The sequence below is a fragment of the Calliphora vicina genome, chromosome 1 (genome assembly GCF_958450345.1).
Source record: "Calliphora vicina chromosome 1, idCalVici1.1, whole genome shotgun sequence".
NCBI classification, from domain to species: Eukaryota; Metazoa; Arthropoda; class Insecta; order Diptera; family Calliphoridae; genus Calliphora; species Calliphora vicina.
Window position 1 is genome coordinate 170,299,852 of NC_088780.1, and position 21,221 is coordinate 170,321,072.

General features: G+C 28.1%; 1 protein-coding gene across 1 annotated transcript in view; it reads right to left on the minus strand.

Moving 5' to 3' along the window:
* Positions 1-5,158, minus strand: part of LOC135948755 (very long chain fatty acid elongase 7-like) — a 28,399-nt gene extending 23,241 nt beyond the window's left edge. The window contains exon 1 of the mRNA XM_065498191.1: positions 4,507-5,158. Coding sequence (XP_065354263.1) covers positions 4,507-4,651 — 145 coding nt within the window. The 5' untranslated portion in view covers positions 4,652-5,158. The remainder of the gene's footprint in view (positions 1-4,506) is intronic.
* Positions 5,159-21,221: the final 16,063 nt, after the last annotated feature.

The following is a 21,221-nucleotide window of genomic DNA, read 5'->3' on the forward strand; positions in this document are numbered from 1 at the left end:
AAAATAAAAACCTACGCAGCACATTTATGCACCGATTAAATTAAATAAAAACTCCTCTTACTAGTCATTCTATTCCTTTCTTTTCTAATCTATTCTAATGTACTAGTTTGTACTTACTATTGATTGAATTGTATTAAATAATTAGAATATTAATTTACACAAAATATGTACATACATGTTTATACTAGTTTTTATTTTTGTTTAATTCATGTGTTTACATTTATTTGAACATACAGTTAAAGGAGTAAATTCATGACAGTTTAGTTCTTTTTTTTCAAATACAGATAATACACATTTTTCTCATTTATTGAAGTGTATCTAATGGTAGCTCTTAATTACCTAAAATGTATGTATCGTTAGTATAATCGTAGTATAAATTAACGTTACTGTTGTATTGATTTTTCCTTTTTTTGCAGCATTTTTTTGTTTAGAATGTTCGTATTGTGCTCGATTTTAAATGAAAAATAATCTACAAACTCCTTACTATTTAAATTAGTCCAAAACCCCTCACTTAATTTTAATTTAAAATTATTGGGATATATTTTTAAATTTTGAATTGCATGTAATTTGAAGGATATTGAAAATCACCAAAATTGTCTGCGGGTGACAGTTGGATGCTTGAACAGAATAGATGAGCAAATAATCTTTTTGTGAAATTATTCAATTTGTGTACACATATCTTAATACATTAATTATAATTGAAAACTTTTTAAGCTTTACATTCTATATCTTATCAAAAATATTTAGTTTTATTTGCTTTAAAAAAGTCACTTTTCTGAATTCTGAAAACCCTATTGCAAACATTTAATCTATTCCGCATAGGTATAAATTAAATGTATTCTGACTGACAATCATACAAATATTTATTTTTAAACCAAAATATTTCGTAATATTTGTAAACAACAAACTAAAGAATTCATTCATTCAACTTTTCAATTGTTCTAACATGTAAACATGTAAGTATCTTGTATCATACAGCACGACAATTTCTAATTACGACGGACAAAGTGGAAAAACTGTTATTTGTTATTGAATAAAATTGTGTGAAAACCTGTTAAAAAAACAATGCTGTTAAATTGTTAAAATTCTTTAATAATTGTTAAATACCTTTACAGTGGCACAAAATAAACACACAAAATGTTAGTACTTCATATACATATAAAATGACTTATCGAAAATTCTTTAAACTGCAGCATACGATACGAGTTCGAAGAAACATATTTGCATTCAACATATGTATTTCTAATGTAAATTATTGCCATGTAAAACGTTGCAGATTACTATCTCAGTGATTCACAAATTTTCTGATTTGCAGGCATATCTAAAACGTATTTAGCTTTGATAGGAAAATGGAAGAAAACAATTAAAAATGTGTAAATAAAAGAACAATTTTCAAATATTTCATGTATGTATGCTTTTAGGAGTGACAAATAAATATTTGCGCCTTAAGGCATGTGAAGTTTTTGTAGCTGAAGAAGCAAAAGCAAAACGTTGTGAATTGGAACATACGATTATTTCCACTTTCGTAAAAATTCTGTGACAGAATATTTATATTTTTAAATCAATATTTATCTATAAGAAACAAGCGAAATCTAGAATTTATGATTTGTCATATAAAATTCTCTTGTGAACCTCTAAACTGGACCATTTTAGAGTTTTTTTATTTTAGCAAAAGCAATATTTTTTCGCTTCACTGGCAATTTCAGATAAATTGTGATTCCTCTTGAGCAAAATGTAAATTAAATCCGAACAAAAATTTCAAAAAATGTTTGTACGAAATCAGATCAATTCAGCTATGGTTAGAATTTTCATTCTTTTTATATAAATTGATCCAGCTCTCCAACGGCTAGTGCTAGAACAGACATTTTGTGAAATATTATCTTAAAAAGATAAACTTATATTTTAGTTTTATATATAAAACAATTGCATAATTTAACATTATAATTATTTAAGAGTAAAAACGTTTATTCAATAACATTATCAGCCCAATTATGAATAAAAATTCCCCGGGAGTTTTTTCCCTTTTCTCATTTTTCCTATTCAAATTCAATGGGAAAAACTCCCGGGGAACAAACTCCCGCGGAATTTTTTATTCATAATTGGGCTGTATGTCTATAGTTTTAAACATTTCATGTCTGTTAAAATCAGTTTATACTATAAACTTTAAAAATTTTTAATAATTTTTTTCCATTCATCCAGAAGATTTCAGTCGTCATCATGTCCAATTTGCAATAATTATTGAAATTACTTATTTAATTAAGTAGATAATAAATTGTAATTATAATTCTATATTAATTTAAATTAAATGTTTATCATTTCATTTGTGTAATTATTATGAGATAAAGTTGTATTTATAATTATATAATGAAACAGAAAATTCATGAAAATCCCATTGGAACAAATTTCTTTTAAGTAATATTTATTCATTATTAATTCAATCTATCATCAGCATCATATTGAACGATTTTATTTTATTAAAATATTCTTTAAACAAAATTTTTGAAAGTAATCTAATGTATGTATTTACACATAAGAATTCTTAACTAATTCAAAACGTAACAAAAGATAAATTATAGGAAACGGAACTTTTTTTTTGAAGGTTGTTTGAAATTTTGTTCTGTAACTTTTAAATCTTTTATAATTTCCAAAAACGTGTTTCTGATCATTGTTAAGTAATATTACATTTAATAGAATCAATTTTATTCCAAACCTGTTTCTTATCGATCCTGGTTTAGGCATGATTAGTATAGGTATTTGTATTAAGAGCTGTGACTAAATATTTATATATTTATCAAAACAAACAATCATGTCAGTGTTTATTATTCTTTTTTTTTTGTTAATGATTTGGTTGAAAATCGTGCAAACAATTTAAAACTAAATGTGTGCTAAAAATATTGATAATGCTTTATATATTAAATATTTACCATGGATAGGACCGTTATCCAAATATGAATATTCTTACAAGATAAACTTCAAAATGATTGTCAAGATAAAAAATATTTTGGTGACGTAATAACATATAGATCTCTTTTGCCTGGATTGATTTATCGTATTTTTTTTCGAAAATGCTCATAGGTGGATTTAACCAAAAATTTTACTTAGACCACTTTAGTTCCAGGCTAGCCAATTGTCGATTTTGAGACATTAAATTCCGGGGTTTCGGTTTTGTTTAAAACTAAAGAAATTCTCGCTCAGAGAAATTCTGATCTACAATTTCGGGACAAATTTTCATCAACAACTTATTTTTAAGCAAATGAAATGAAAATTAGTATATTTTTATAAGCAAAATAAGAGTAATTGATGTAAAATACGCTAACTAATTAACTTTTATGCTTTCAAATGTATATGAATGTATTTAATTTATTTTATGATTGAGTAGTTTGAATAAATATTGAATAAAAATTCTAGTTGGCATGTTTTGAGCCCATCAGTGCAAAAGTGGTGTAACCCACAATTTTTTTGGTTGCTATGCTGTTCTTATATTACCAATATCAAATGGAGCTGACAAAATTGTTTTAGCATAGATCTTAATATAACAAAGTGATGTAAGCTGAATATACCACTAAATAAATAGATTGGGTTACACCACTTTTGCACTGATAGTTTCATATATATTTTTTTACCATTTTTGATAATTTATTGACAATTCGTGAAATGGTAGGTTTACAATTAAAAATACGTTTTAATTTATTCTTAAATTAATCTCACTGTATAATCATTTTTAAAATTGTTAACGAATTGAAGATTTTAATTGCTTTTATATCACTTAAATCATGCTGATAAATAAAATCTTAAATGAGGCATTATAAACTAACTACCAACCGAAATTGTTTATAAATTTCTATAATTGATTATAACTTGAAAAAGGCTTATTTAGATATTGTGACCCCAATTTATTGCGTATTAAAATTAATAATAATTCTTTAAGATTTCCGCATTTTTAAAATTTTTAAATTCTATGTGAATTGAAAACAAACCACTTAGTAGAAAATTAATTCTAGTGATTTAGTTTAAGTGCTTTTTTATATACGTATATATATATTTTTTTTGTTAAATTTCTGTTTTGATTTCCGTTTTTATTTTAATTAGTTGTGTTAAAGTTTATTTATATTTTCCACTAAACATCATTACAGGTCTTAATGTTATAAATCAAGTATTAATTAATTTATTTACATTAATATAAATGTAAATGTAAAAAAACAAATAAATTCTTAAATAACATCATGTATGTATATAATATAAATCCGTTTAGCTATTACGAGTATTACAATTAATTATAATTATTTGTTAATAACTAGTTTTGCATTTTTTGCATTCAAACCTATTATTTGTAATATGACAAAACAAAATGTAGACAGAAATGCAAAGAAATGCGGGGATAGATGTAGGTAGAGTTTGTATGAATGATGCTGCTGCTGCTAATTGTAGCTTATCTGTTGGGAATTCCCGGTATTTAACAATGATGAAACAAAATACAAAAAAAAAAAAATAATGTTGTAAACCTACCGCCAAAGTCCTCTTCGACCAAATGATAATATCTTTGTATTAATCCTGTGAAATTTTTGGTCACATAGTGTGTTTTGAATTCATCGATAGCAATGCTTGCTATTTCGGCAGCAATATCGAAACCCGATGTTACGTTACTATTCATTGTAAATATTTAATTGATTTTGACTTTGTTGTTTGAACAATTAAGGATTATTGAACACTTTTTCTGTTTCCACTATTTTGTTAGCGTGTGTAAAAAGGATCGATTTTATTTTCTAGTTATGTATTAAAATAAAAGCAAACAAACTTGATTGTGCTATGAAAACATTATCACTTTTTGTATTTAAAGATAATTTTTTTCAAAATTCATTCGTTATTATTTCGATTTGTTGTTGTCTTTTATTATTTTTTGATTTTTCTTTGTCGTTATTGTTTGTTTGATATTTTGTAATACACTTGCAAATGTTGTAATAATGTTTTTATTTGCCGAAGTATTTTTTTTAGCTTTTTTGAAATCGATAATATCCGTTACTTTGCTTTAATGGTAGTTAAGGTAACTCGTTCAATATTTTTTTTATTTATTTATGCATTTACAATATTTTTTTAGTAGTTTTTAAGTTATTTTGGCAGACCGAACCGTATGAATTTTTATGCTCAACTGACTTCTAAACTTCTCAACCTGCACAAGATAAAATAAGTTTTTGAACAACGCTCAAGACTCTGTCTGTCTACCAGCAGCACCAATACCACCAACAACTGAACACACACATATGTATACAACGATCTTTTAAGACATGATATAATAATACCAAATATCAATAAAACACAGATACAGATACATAGTTTTGTATAAACAACACCTTTGCATGAATCTGTGTATAAGTAAACGAGTAAGTAGTAGAAGATAGCTTGATAGATATTCAGCAACAAGTCAGTCAACATCAAGTAGTTTTACTCGCAGTTGTATTCATTGACTTCGAAAACCGAGGTGACGTACATATCAAGTCAAGCTTAGCTCCAATTAAGCTTTATTTAAACTCAAGGTATATAAAAGTTCTTTTGCTAAAAACAACAAAGTTTCTACAATTTTGCACATGTGTGTGAATGAAGAAAAGCTTGTTTTTGCTGTTAAACAGCTAGAAAAAATAAATCGAATTTAATCTAACGCTCACTCACACTCACACTCATATCACAAATCGTTCGTGTGTATTGGATATTTCGAACATTTGTTTGTGTGCAAAGTGTTTGTGGTTAGATTATGTTAGATTTTCCTTATGAAATTTTACTTAGAATTCCAATACAAACACCCAACTAACAACTTAACAAATATTATTATTTCTATTTCTATTTGTGTTTTAAATTGTGTATGCGTATTTAATTTAAGTACATATGGTGTGTGTTTGAGTGTCTGTATCTGTGTCTGGGGTTTCTATTTGTTTTCCTTCAAAGTTGAAAGACTTTTTGGCCAGTTCCCTAAATGGTGTTAATTATTTAAACCCTGAATTTATCAATAAACTCTTGTATTCTGTGTGTAAGTAAATAATAAAAATTGTGCGAGTACATCAAATCTAAATTATTTAAATTGCATATTTAAATGTTCATAATTAGTTAAATAATAACGAAACTATGTTAAATACAAGAACAAAAATATCATATGTAAATACATTTATATATATATTTACTTACTACATAAACATACTAACTTAGACAAGTACATTTGTTCTTTAATATTTTATATATTAGGGGCATTCATATACATATGTTTATCTTGAAATTTGTTTAGTGGTCAACTTGCGAAAAAAAAACTTAAGAATGTATATTTCTGTGGTCGTAACTCCATTTTTTGAAAACACAAGAAAAACACATTTAAAGTTTTAAACATACATATGTATTTCACTAATTATTTAATATTAATTTATGTTTTTAAGCATGCGAATTATACGTAAGATAATTTTAAATAAAGTTGGACATTTCTGATGCCATTGAAGTCATTTTTGGGCATTAAAACCGAAAAGTAAATGTCAGTTACCTTGTTATTTCGAAAAATGGAATTACCTAGTTCCAAAATAAAAAACTTTTGTTTTAAATTTCTTTTTACATTTTCGGAATTAAGGCAACAATTTTTCAAGTAATCATTTGTGGTTAAACATTGACTATTTGATTTAGCACATTAATTAATCCGTTTTTGTTAACGAAACAATGGAGTTACCTAGTTTTTTCAAAAAATATTTTTTCCTTTATGGGGCATTTCATGTCAAGTGAACCAACTTTTGAAATCGAAGTCTTCCGATCAAGGTTGGACCTATTCAGACACAATTTTTCAACAAGATCGGTCAAGAACTCTCTGAGTTATAGGGGGTCAACATTTTACAATTTGGCCAAATATGTAACTTATTCCCTATTGTTCTTAGCAAATCTTTCGAAAAAGAATATTAAAAAAAAAATTTAATTTTTTTTTCCGAAATCAAATAACTTTTTTGACTCTTTTTTTCAAAATGGGCCCTTTTTTCTTAAAATAAAGCTTAGATATCTTCCTTGAAGATCAATTTGGTCCCTTAGTGGGATACGAGTTCGATATCTATCAAAATAAATGTTTTGTAACTCAAAACAAGCTATTTTTGACTTTTATTGCAAAATCAAAAACTTTGTTGAAATTTTTTTTCAAAATGGTCCCTTTTTTAATTTTTTTTTTGGTCAAAGAAAGCTTAGATATTTTACTTGAATACATTTTTAGTCGCTTAGTGGGATGCGAGTGGGATATCTATCAAAATAAATATTTTGTAACTCAAGACATACAATTTTTGACATTTTTTTTGTTGCAAAATCTAACTTTTTTTCCAAAATGGGCCCTTTTTTAAATTTTTTTTCGCTCAAAAGAAAGCTAAGGTCCATTCCTTTAAGAGCGTTTTAGTCACTTAGTGAGATGCGAGTGGGATATATATCAAAATAAATGTTTTGTAACTCAAGATATACAATTTTAGATTTTTTTGGCAATATCAAAAACTTGTTTGACTTTTTTTTCCAAAAATGGGCCCTTTTTTTAAATTTTTGTTGCTACAGAAAAAGCTTAGGTCTATTCCTTTATGAGCTTTTTGGTCTCGTGTCATTTTGTAGCAGAGTGTTATTTAATAAGCTGCACTTATCGTAAACTCTCTCTCTCTCTCTCTCTCTCTCTAAATAAGACACTTCTTCCAATTCGAATTCTTTCAAAAAACTCTATTTACATTTTATTTACATATTACTTAAATTAATAAACAATAATTCAAAATAATCTAATGCGATCAGCAACATTTAATTATCACTTAGTTACTGATCTCCTCAACAAAATGATTACTGTCCAAAATGTTCGTCTTTTATAATCGTGTTCCTGTTCCGTCCTGTCTCTATTTGTCGTAAACCCAACCCATTAACAAATCTATTGTCTCTGTCATGTGAATCTAGCCGATCGTCCTGTCCCTTTCCCCTGCCAAACAATATGACATAATACGTTCCTACATATTTTTTTTATTTTTATACCCTTCACCTTCGTGAGAAGGGTATATATAAGTTTGTCATTCCGTTTGTAATTTCTACATTTTTCATTTCCGACCCTATAAAGTATATATATTCTGGATCCTTATAGATAGCGGAGTCGATTAAGCCATGTCCGTCTGTCTGTTGAAATCAGTTTTCTGAAGACCCCAGATATCTTCGGGATCCAAATCTTCAATAATTCTGTCAGACATGCTTTCGAGAATTTTGCTATTTAAAATCAGCAAAATCGGTCCACAAATGGCTGAGATATGAGGAAAAAACCAAGACAACCTCGATTTTTTACCTATTTTTTACCTATATCTGGATTACTAAGACATTAATATAGACAATATGGATATCTAATGATAGATATTTCAGACATTTGCAACGACCTATATAAGACCATAGTAAGTTGGACCTACAATGGGTCAAAATCTGGAAAAAAAATTTTAACCAGATTTTTTTTTTCAAAAAAAAAATTTAAAAAACAAAAAAAAAAATTTAAAATAACAATCGAACATTTTTTTTCCAAAAAATTAAAAAAACAACTGGAAAAAAAATTAAATTTTGTTTACCTAAAAATATTTTAAATTTTGAAGTTTAATTTGGTGAAGGGTATATATAAGGTTCGGCACAGCCGAATATAGCACTCTTACTTGTTTTCTTTAGATTTCGCTGTTACTTTTATTGTTTCCCTTTTTTGTTTTTTTTAATTTTCTATGTCAGCTGTTCAGCGGTGCCACTTGTTTTTTTTAATTTCCCTTTATTATTACACCTGTCAACAAAATGACAATAAGTTATTTAATTTACAAAGGTGGGGTGTTAATTATCTTAAATCAGTACCTAAGATAACTTAAATCGAATTTTAGAATGATAAGTAATTTATACATTTATTTTATTTTACACAGCTTTTGTCTTCCTTAGTATAGATCAGCTAGTTCTGAAGGTTTATACCGTTTAAGTCTTCTGGATGCCAGGGTTTCGTTCCTACATATAAATCATGAACATATTTACATAACGCAGCCTCCAAGAAATTCCAAATTATTAAAATTTTTAGTATTATGTTGGATGGTGTACAGATTAACTTGATTTGAATCTCTATATGAATAATTCGAAAGCATTACATTAAACGAAAGATGCATTTATGATGAATATTAAAAATTTCTGAATTTTTTAAAATTTTTAACTTTTATTTTGAAACATTTTTACAATATAAATTTATTCAAAGTATTGGTCATTGTTATCTATGACTTTTTCCCATCTTTCTGGCAACATATGGGTTCCGAATTGTTCATGTTTTGAGAACAAGAACGATTCAAGCTCTGTTCTATAGTGAAAAGTATCCCAAATAGAGCGTTCTGCATTGATCGATACAAATAGTAGTCGGACGGGACATAGTCTGGACTATAGCGGGTGAGGCTGAACTTCCCAACCACTTCTTTCTATAATAATATACAGGTATTGGAATATTACGGTTTCATGTTCTGGTATTTTTCCGGCAGGTTTCCTGTGATGATCTGGTTAGATTTCAGCAGCCACACCAAATACGATCTCACGATTTTGTTCCGAATGGTTTCAATTCCGTAGTTTTTATTCCGATCGATTTAATTTTATGTTCTTCAGATTCCGTGTAATTTATTAATTCCACAAATGTTTAATAATCTGATTTTGGTTCAGAAATTTTTTTAAAAATTTTAGAAAACAATTAAATATCAATTCCACTTTGAGAACTGAAAGTGGTTTCATTCCGAAAGAAATTTTCGTTTTACCTTTTCTGAAGAAGCGAAATACGAAATTAATTCAACTTTCGATCGGAATGGAATTCTGTGACAGGTCTGATAAATGTATTCTGTGGAACGGTTGCCTTCTCTACAGAATTTTGGCTTGACTTTAACAAACAAATAGTTTTTGTTTTAATGAACCACCCTAATGTAGATAAAATATACATAGTACATATGTTGTACTACATAGTATAAATTCGTACCTCATCTCATCCCATCTTGTCATTTTCATATTTAACTTAAAATCCACTATTTTAATTAGCGACACAAACAATAACAATAATATTCATCAAATACATAGTTAACAACAACAAACAAAATTTAATTTTATTAATAATAATGATTCATGTAGCAGCACCTAAAAGTTGAACATTCAGTTCAAAGTCTATTTGGATTTAAAAATACCCAAATAATAATAAAACAAAAACAAAAACAATGCAGAAAAATTTAATAAAATATAATTTAGAACTGGATTCATTCAATCTATTCAGATCCTGAAACTTATATTTTAATATTTAAACGTATAATTTATTTATAAAAAAGAGAAAAATAATAATACAGTCGGCCAATTGAATATCAGGCAATTTGGTGATTTTCGTGTTTTCAACTGAGTTGAGAATAATTTCGTTTTTTGAATAACACAGTACAACATTTTTCAGTTCATTGCTTTGGGACTCAATTCTGACAATTGTACGAGAAAGTAGCCAACTTTCAACGGTCCATAATTATTCATAGCTCCCATATAAGACCAGCTTCCGAAAATCACTTTAAAGTGAATAAATCTGTTAAAAATGATGGTATACATACAAAATTCATGATAAATAAGTTTTATATAGACACAAATTACACGACCTAATTTCATGGTGATCAGTCCATAATTGGATTTGTAATCCAGTTATTGAGCAAAAAAGGTGAAAAATTGGTAAAAAAAATTTAAAAAAATGGGCATTTTTGCGATTTTTAAGGCACTGGATGCACCTTTTTCGGGTAGGTATGTTCCGTACTTTTTTTCTACTAGTCAATATCTACAACTTTGCTTTGCAATTGTCAGAATTGAGTCCCAAAATCATGTGTTGTACTGTGTAAGTAAAAACTGATTAAACTTTGAAACATTAGTTTACGTCAGCATATTTTAATCTTCCTCAGTGACCGGGAGGAAGTATCATTTTTAAAAGGCTCTCCATATCTTGGTCATGGAAATCATTATTGCACTTTTTTTTGAAATTAAAGAAGCAAAGCAAATCTTCCCGCATATGGTTGGTTGGTTGGTTTACGTGGTAGTTCACTACGTGCGAACAATCAATTAGAGTCGAAGGGACCCCGTTTTGATGAGACCACACCACTCGTCAGATTTAATGTCGTTTACATCGCAATGTAACTAAAATGTGCTTGCTAGACCCAACCTGTAGCTGTGAGATATCTCAGTAGGTCATTGAGCTTAGACCCGGCTACCTCGCCAAGGTTGGTCAATGTATAGTTGCCCATGAATTGTGTCTCTTGACACTCAGGGGCGGGCATTCGCAGAGAAAGTGGAAAATCGTTTCCTCTTTTTCCCTATCCTTACAACTACGACAATGGTCGTTAAAAGGGAGTCCCAGTCGATTTGCGTGCTTGTCTCGTTAATACTGCCAGCAACCTTGATATATCCCTTCTATTCCGGGTTATCAGTTGCATAGTACGTTTTTCGTTAAAAGATGGCCACATCAACTTGGCTACCTTACATGTGTCTAAATTACGCAATCTATTCTCAGCCTCAGGCTAACCGGTTTTTTTAAAAGACAAAACTCAAAACCGGTTTTTTAAATTTGCCGGTTTTTTGGACATTCTAGTAGATACCAAAATGACATATGGGCAATTCCATACCATCGTACGTGACATTTGTACGCCTATAGAGTGGAATAGATTTTGCAAAAATAAATGTATCTGATAAATAATTTGGTCTTCATGTTCCATTCAGAGGGGATACTATATTTTAAAATAATAAAAATTTCTTTCGAAATATTGTTGTTCAAAATATTGAGCGAAATAAGGGTATATCGTACGTGACATAAAACAGAACTCATTTTGAGGTACATGTAGAAATATGCGAAAATATTCGAATCGTGAGAGGCGTTGTGTTTTCTTTTAATTTCTTACACTAAACGAAATATTTTTCCTTTACAATCCGTCATATTTAAATAAAAACAATCTTTGGATGATTTTATAATAAATAAAATTTAATATCGTACGTGACAGATTTTTCTCTTATAATAAAACAATTGGTCAATTCACAAGGTCTCTTAACAGTTATATTGTCATAATGTCCTAATATATCACGACTCGGCAGCTCGGCTTAGCCGACTCTTAGACATTCGTTGCAGGTCTCAGTTGGTTAGTTACGATAACACAATAAACATAGCATGCAAAGTAGTATTGGGTGTGTTCGTAAATGCAGTAAATTTGTGCATCACTGATGCCACGACCTGCAAACTTTTGCAACATATAACTTAATGATGCATTGGTTGCACAAATTTGCGGCATCACTGCCAACAATGTGCATTAAAAAACGTTTGATGTAAAGCAATAATCGCAAATATGCTTTTTCGAATGCTAAACTTTTAATTTGTTGCAGTGATGCAATTATACTGAATTTACGAACATACCCATTATATTAGGACACTTTTTGCTTGAAAAACAATAAAATCCATTGTGAAATATTAGGACATTATGACAATATGACATGATAAGAGACCTTGTGAATTGACCAAATATATTTTCTGTAAATATATGTATACAAAAACTAAAAAAGTGAATAGAAAATATACATTCGGTTTCAATAAACAATTTGACAGTAGCAAAAATGCAATCAGAGTCAAATTCATTTCATACTACAAGCTAATTGGGAGCCTAGTTTTCGCCGCAATTTTAGCCTTAAACATACCTAAAATATTAATAAATAAAATATAATCAGTTATGTGATCTAAATACTTTCACATAGTAACATTTTATTATTCTCTTCTATTCAAATCATCTTGAAAAAAAGTTTCAAGGGTTTTTGTGTTTTCAGTCGTGGTAGCGATTCTCGTGGAACTGCCCATATAGATTTTTGAAAACAAAAACCGTGTTCAAACGATCTATTTTAAATCCCACATTTTTAAGTCATACAACCAATAAAATTCACACAAATACATTTATGTTATTCTTATTAGAATTATAATCTAAACAAAAAAACAAACAAATAAATATAAAGAAGAGAATTGCAAAATAATTCATGTTGAGGAGGACATGGAGCATGAGCTCCATAATGATTTCCTTGACCAAGACATTTGTTAAATATTTTAATACAGTGTTAATAATTATGTCATGACCAGGGCAACCAAAAATATGCTCTAAAAAAAGAGTTTTATGCGCATAAAATATGCACTTAAAAACGAAAAATATGCTTTTAAAATATAAAAAATATGCAATTAAAAATAGTTGTAAATAAAAATTTGTTTAGTAATTAGTTGCATAATATTGTAGGGAGAGGATATTAAGAATTTCTCGAAATGTTTCTATTCTACATAAAGCTTTAAAATATACTTTTTTATCATTTGAATTATGTTTCCAAATCGCTATAGAGAGCGTTTGTAATTGTTTGGTAAAAATTGCAGTGGATTTTGGAGCATTTATCATATATGAAGATTAACATCTAAATTTGACTTCCAAAATTTAAACAGAATTATCAAAAAGCCTAACAATAGTGAAATGATTTGTTTTCTTTAAAACTGCGGAAAAATAAAAAAACCTTTTTTGCATTTTTATTACCGTGACATTTCCTATGTTTCTTCCTTTCTCATCAATTGATTGATTTTTAATGATTTCCTAATATCTTTGTTACAATTTGTAATAAACGTGATATTTTCGATATTTTTGAAAATGATATTTCGATGGATCTTAATATTCTGAACATTTGCTGAAAAGTTGTTTAATTTTACATTAGTGGTAAACTGTTAATGCCCAACCATAACTGTCTCAAGCACCTTAAGTTTTTTTTTTAAATGTATCCAAGAAATGTATAAGAAGTTGCCCATTTTCTTTTCTTTTAATTTTTTATGTATTTTTTACTATTTGTTAAATTTTGATATTTGTGTGTGAATATTTTTAATTTAATTCAAATATATAGAAACTAAGATCCCTTAAGTCAATAAAAATTTAATGAAGATAAGTCGATTATGGATACTCTATTTTTTTCTTAAAGAGCTTAGGCAAATTATCATTAGACCTTAACAAAATTGTAAAATATAGAAATGAAAAATTACTATACAAGCAATGAAATTATATTTAGAAAACAAAATAATGGAAATAAAGAAAATATGCAACAAAAATATGCAGTTATGAGTTAAATATGCAAAATATGCAGTAAGGAGCAAAATATGCACTAACAAATCGATGCCAAAATTCTTATAATTGTCTGAAACGGATAAATAACTAACTCATATGTTTATACGACGCACAACTAAAAATATGATATTGCATATTTTTGGTTGCCCTGGTCATGACCCATTGATTGATAATCTTTACAGTTGTAATTGGTTACGGTTGCATGACATATAGTGTATGTGCAGTCCACAAGTGTTTTCCATTAAAAAATCATGTACAGACAATAATCATCATAAGTATCAATGCCGTCAACGGTTACTGGTACTTTTCAATTATAACAGCTAAATACTTTAACGTACTTATCCATTTGGACCTTGTCATTAAATATAGTTTTTGTTTTTTTTTGTGATTTTAAGCATAATAGAGCAACAATTAAGAAAATCTTGATTACATAAATTAAATAAAATTAAATATGTTAGCTACAGATAAATATTACTTCTTTAATACAAATAAAAACGGTGGCAAGAACATTTAGTCAAATATTGTTGGTATTAAATTTTAGCATTTATAAAATGTCTTTATGTCTTTATAGATAAATATTTAGGTACATACACAGACATGTGGTGTGTACGAGTATAATTAAACCTTAAATAGTTTAAAATGATACAGACCTATGCAGATGTCTGTTCATTCAGACCAGATACAACAAACAAACAAACATAAAGATAAAGCCATTGACCAACAAACAGAACTTCATTCGTTAATATTCTCTCATAACTTTTAATATTAACAACTGGTGACTTTGAAGAATTTGTATTTATTTATTTTTTTTACCTTTGCAGAATTATTATAACGAAGGTTTATTATGACTTTGACATTGATTCTTAATAGCAAATTATAGCTTAAATTAAAATTAAAAAAAACAATGGTTAGTATCTAAAGTAGAATGATGTTTTTGTTAACACATTCACACAAATATTGTAGTAGTTACGTACGTATGAACGTACGTACGAGTAGTTGGGCTAATTAAAAATATAGAACTAAATAAAAGCATTCAAATTGTTACAAAACTGAATTAAAATAAAATAGTAAATTTCAAAACAAGTTTCATTTAACCAGTTGTGTTTTGTTGTGTTGTGTTTGTAAACAAATAGTACGAGTATTAAATTGAATTGAACACATACTGACACACAAACACACACACTTGCAAATGCGTATGTTTCTAAAGTCTTTTGATTTTTGGAAACCAGCATTTTCTGTATTTTCTTTAAATGTTTATGATAATTTTATTTTATTTCGTTTCATTTACTTTTTTTTTGTTAAATTGTATTTTAACTTTCTGGTTGTTCTGGTGTTAAAAAATAAAGATTTTTTTATAAAATCGTCAGTTCGAAATTCACTTTGAAATTTTGCATAAATTTATTTATTTTCTTTTTACATGTATTTACATGCAATTGTAATACCCCAGCAGTTCTAGGAGACTGTCCCCAACTAATGATTTTACCTACCATTTAGGGTGACAACTAGTTACTTTAACACATGAAACCCTGTTAAAAATAAACGTTCTCTATAGATTGCTTAGAGACACTAAAGTGACAATTGACATTACATGTCACCTAGCGTGAAGCAACAAGAAAATAAACTGTATGAGAATTAATTCAACACAATTTGTATAAAACCAGTTTGTACGAATTACTGACAAAAATGTGCAGAATACTATAGATTACTTGGATACACTTAAGTGACAATAGACTTCACTCTAGATTACATGTGATGTATAAGGTAACCAATTGAGTTATATCTTTACTAGACAGTAGCACATACGTGTCAAATGACCCCAAAAATATAAATTTGAGTCAGCCAAGTGATAAGACATTACTGACAATTATTGTCTATAAGGGATACATTGACTACTTGCTTAACTGCTGGGCTATATTTCTTCATCTATAAATAACCAAAGATCTAGAATTTGTATTTTGAATATTTAATCATGGTTTATTTTAAATTTATAAAGGGTTGGTCCGTCCCTGTTCTGTACACTCGAACATTAATTAAACACAAAGTTGATGTTGATGTTAAACTATTCTTAATATAATTTACATTTTATACCAGCACTAATGTAAATTAACATAATTTAAAAACTTCCTTTTTCTGCTTTTTTGGGCGGAAATTCAAAAATTAAAAACACGATTTTTGAAATATTATTAGATCATTAGATAGGTGACACTTTACTATATATAACCCCATTATTAAGTAGTTTCTACTACACAAGAAAAAGTATAAATTCTACTTAATTTACTTCAATAGAAAAATTGATTTATATTTTAATGAAAAAAACTATGTATATTTATTCGTCATAGTTTTTTTTAAAAAAGAGGCAATATCCATAGAGAATAGACATGGATCGGAAACTCTCCTGTCAAAAACCTAACTCAGTTGTCAAAAACCTAAGTGGTGAGAATGTATTAGTAGAAAAAAACTATGTGAAAACAAAAACAACACTCGTATGTGTGATTATTTTGAGAAATTGTTTGTTTGAGTTTTTTTCTAGTTTCCGCTCTATGTTCTCTATTCTGACGTACATATGTATTGTACGGAATGTAATATATCAAAAATTGAGACAAATACTTTTGTCAAATAAGACTCCGTACTTTGAACAGTTAATTTTTTGTGGTGTACCGAATGGAGTAATTCTGCCATTTAGAACTTAGCTTAAATGTTAAATAAAACAATTTTCTATCCATATAATTATTATAAAATTTCAGATACTCCAATACTGTTTAATAACATTGAAATCAGTTTTAGTACACACTTTATTCTCGTCACTCATTTTAATCAGATTAACAACAAATGAACATAATTGACATTAAACATAATAACTGACATATGGGATGATCCATGTGAAAGCGGACAGCAGTCGGATTTACCATCTCTGATTTTAATGAAATTTACCACATACATAATATATCCAATATGTTTCTCATATCAGTGACTTTTTCAATGGAAACTCATTTCGATGTAAAAATATCGCGAATTGAAAATTTGTTTAAAATTGTCTAATATAATGGTGTATATGCTTATACACTATTGTTTTATTGAGGGGACGATATATTGTAGTTAAAATGGTTTTAACAATATTGTTTACTTCCAAGTATGGTCGGTCAAGCCCGACCATATAATACCCTACACTAAGTAAAAGAGCAAAAACATTTTTCTTTTAAAATATCAATAATATATATTTTTGAGTGATTTTCGTAAGTGGGCCTTATATGGGGGCTATGACTAATTATGGACCGATCACCATGAAATTAGGTCGTGTGATTTATGTCTATATGAAAGTTTACTATGTTGAATTTTGTCAGTATACCAACATTTTTAAGCACGTTAAAGTGATTTTCGGAAGAGGGTCTATGACTATGACTAATTATGGACCGATCATAGCAAAATTTGGTGACATGAATTTTGTATATATAAAACTTATTTGGAGCGCAATTTGTGGAGATACATTTATAAATTAAACATTTATGACCGATAAAGTCCAATTTCGGAAGGACATTTGTATGGGGGCTATGTGAAATAATAGACCGATTTCAGCCTTGGGCCGAAAAATTTTAACGAAATATCTTCAAAATTGAGACCTGTACTCTGCGCACAAGGTTTACATGGACAGCCAGTCAACCAGACGGACGGACGGACATCGTTTAATCGACTCAGAAAGTGATTCTAAGTCGATCGGTATATTTTCTGGTGGGTGGTAGACTAATATTTATGGGCGTATGAAAACTATTTACTTTTTTCATACGAATTTATATGAAAAAACGTACTTTTAATAAGGTTTTACTTTATAACTCCTGACCTAATCGAGTCTCCATTGAAATTTTGCATGAATATAGTAGAGAGCTTAGATGTCCTCATACCGTGCTCTTTATTAATTTTTAATACCGCGATCTTTGATGTTTTTTACATTGAAATATATACTCCGAAAATTGACCTTTAACCTTTTGGAAGTAAACTATTTTATGCACACTATTTTAAGGACAATATCTTTGCCTTTAAAATGGAATCAAAAATTATGCTTGTCTTTGTGTAGTTTCAAAGTTATTGGCAATTATGTCTATACAATTTTAGACAATTTTAACAAATTTTTCAATTTTCAAATCGCGATATTTTTGAAATGGAACGGGTTTCCGATGAAAAAGTCATTGATTTGAAAAACCCTTCGTGTGTCCGTTTTGATATATATTCTCCCATATGACAAATTAAATAATACTTTTTCGATCTCACTCCTTAATACTGCTACAGTTTTCAGGATCTACATAAACATTACCGAGTTTCTACACTAAGCCTTTCAAATATTTATTATGAAAAGTATTCTTGCAATCAATCAAATTGGATATTTTCTAATAAAAAATTTTATTAATGAAATCAACATACATATTCGAATTGGGTTTATAAAATAACTGTGTAAATAATAAATTTATCAATAAAATAGTTTATGCTAAATCATATGTATGTATGTATATACGATGATCGTATTGGCTTAATAGGTTTTACATAAATGAACAATGAAATTTGTTTATTTGAAACGTGTGAATCCGATATATGTATGGATGTATACGAATGTACGTCGGTCAGTCGGTCGGTCGGTCGGTGTGTGTTTGTAAATAACGGTTAATATTGAACCGTATTGTGTTTGATGTTTGCTTCCGAAGTCTTTCGTTTATTTGATTTACATACATTTTATTTGTATAACAAGACTTTATTATCATGTTTGTTTTTGTTTTTGTATCTTGCTTTTAATTTACTCTTCATTATTAACCACTAATTAAGTTTGAATTTAAAACTTTATTATTTTTCGCATTTAATGCATAATTTAGTCGTACACATTTTTGAATTTTCAACGGTTTTGTTTGTGTTTGCACATCACAACACAAAACAAAACTAAAAATGAAAAAAAAAACAATTTAAAAATTTTGCAAGCTACAAAAAAATATAAATTTTGTGAGTTTAGGTCTAGGTCTAGGTCATAGGTTGATTCATGTTTGTCGTTCTCTTTAATGCTGTTTGCTATGCGGAAGTAACTGGCTAAACGTAAAATGGCAAGAAGTACCGATATTTCCGTTTGATTTGCTGTGTCTATCTTTTCATATGTGTGCGCGATTTAGTTTTTGGATGTTCAACAAAGTGATGTTATTGACTTCTTTTAATTTAAAGATCGTATATCTTAAAATATGAAAACCATTAAAGATATCATAGTTGAATATTGATTAATTAAAATTAAAATATAAACTACTTTAGCCACATGGTAACCACACAATTAATAACACTAACTGCGTTGATTATAATGAATCTAATTTCGCTCTATATGAATGAATGAGTTCGAGTAGATAAGTACCTACAGAAAAGGAGTTTGACAATAACAACAATTGCAATAATTGCATTGTTTTGTTTTAAATTATCAACTATTTTTGACATCCTATTCCAGAAAGTACTAGTTACCAAGTTATTCAGCCACTTAACTATTGTTGATCGTTTGCTTGTTTTTGTTTTTCTTTTTTGTAATTTGTTTTCTTATAAATATTCCATTTATTTAGTTGGCATTTCTAACCTTTTCGTTGTCATTATCGTTATCGTTAAATATTATTTTATTCTTAATTTAGTTTTATGTGCGCAAACACATCGAAGTCAATTCAAAGAAAAACAATTTACTTGCGTTGTGAGCTTTGTTACATTTTATTTTTTTACTATCTACTTAATTATCATGGCGTTCGTTCCTGTCTACCAATATACGTATTTATTTATTATTGTCGAGTGGAAATAGATAATAACTAATGTGTATAAATACGTACATACCTTTTGTACATTAGAATGACCCAAACACATTTTTAGACAATTTTCACAACTCAAATCTGGGTTTTATATTAGAATTAGAATTTATACTAAAACAAATTTGAAAAATTTTAAGGATATCAAAAATAAAAGAATAAAACATTTTTTTGCATTATTCAGTACGAATTAATTAAAATAACTTTGGATAAATACGTAGAGAAATTTAAAAAAAAAATAGTTTTTAAGAAAATTAAATTGTGTTTTTTTTAGGCCGAATTAAAATCACGATGTTTTCTAAAAGTTGCACGATTTGATGACTTATTTTCGAAGTAAATTTTGGATAATTTTGTAGCGTTGTTCAAGTGTATATTATCTATAGAAAATAATTTATCTATAGCTGCAAAACATTCGGAGTCTGTAAATGTGTTTAAATAAATAGGTCGCAGGAGTACTACGGTATTTTTTAATTTGATGTAAAATATAATATAAACAATTAAGAAAGCTTAAGATTCGGCACAGCCAAATATAGCTCTCAAATTATACTTAAAAATAATGTTTTTTAAATATTTTTAAGTAAACAAAATACATTTTTTTATTATTTTAAATTTTCCATTTTTTTTAATTTTTTTAATTTTCTTGAAAAATAATTTATGACCATAAAATTGTATTGATAAAAAAAATTCTGGTTAAAAAATATTTTTCCCGATTTTGACCATTGTAGGTCCAACTTGGGGGCCTTATATAGATCCTTGGAATGAACTTTGAAATACCTATCATTAGATATCCATATTGTTTATATTAATGACTTAGTAATCCAGATATAGATTAAAATTAGGCCAAAAATCGAGGTTGTCCCGGTATTAAATAGTAACCGAGCCGGAAGAATTACCGATATATTGATGTATGCCTCATGTATGTAATTTATTTGGGGGCTACGGAATGTTGATTTCAACTTAAAAATTCAGGATATTTTTAGCTTTTATTTGGAAACATTTGTACAATATAAATTTATTTAAAGTATTGGACATTGTTAGCTATGACCTTTCCATCTTTCTGTCCAAATATGGATTCCGCGCCAAAAGAACTGCTTATCTTTTGAGGCCAAGAACGAATCAAGCCAATATTAAATACTCTGTTCTATAGTGAAACGTAATCCAAAAAGAGCGTACTACATCGATCGAAACAAATGGTATTCTGATGCCTTGCCCCATCAGAATATTATTTGTGGACTATAAAGCGGTTGAGGCAAAACTTCCCAACTACTGCATT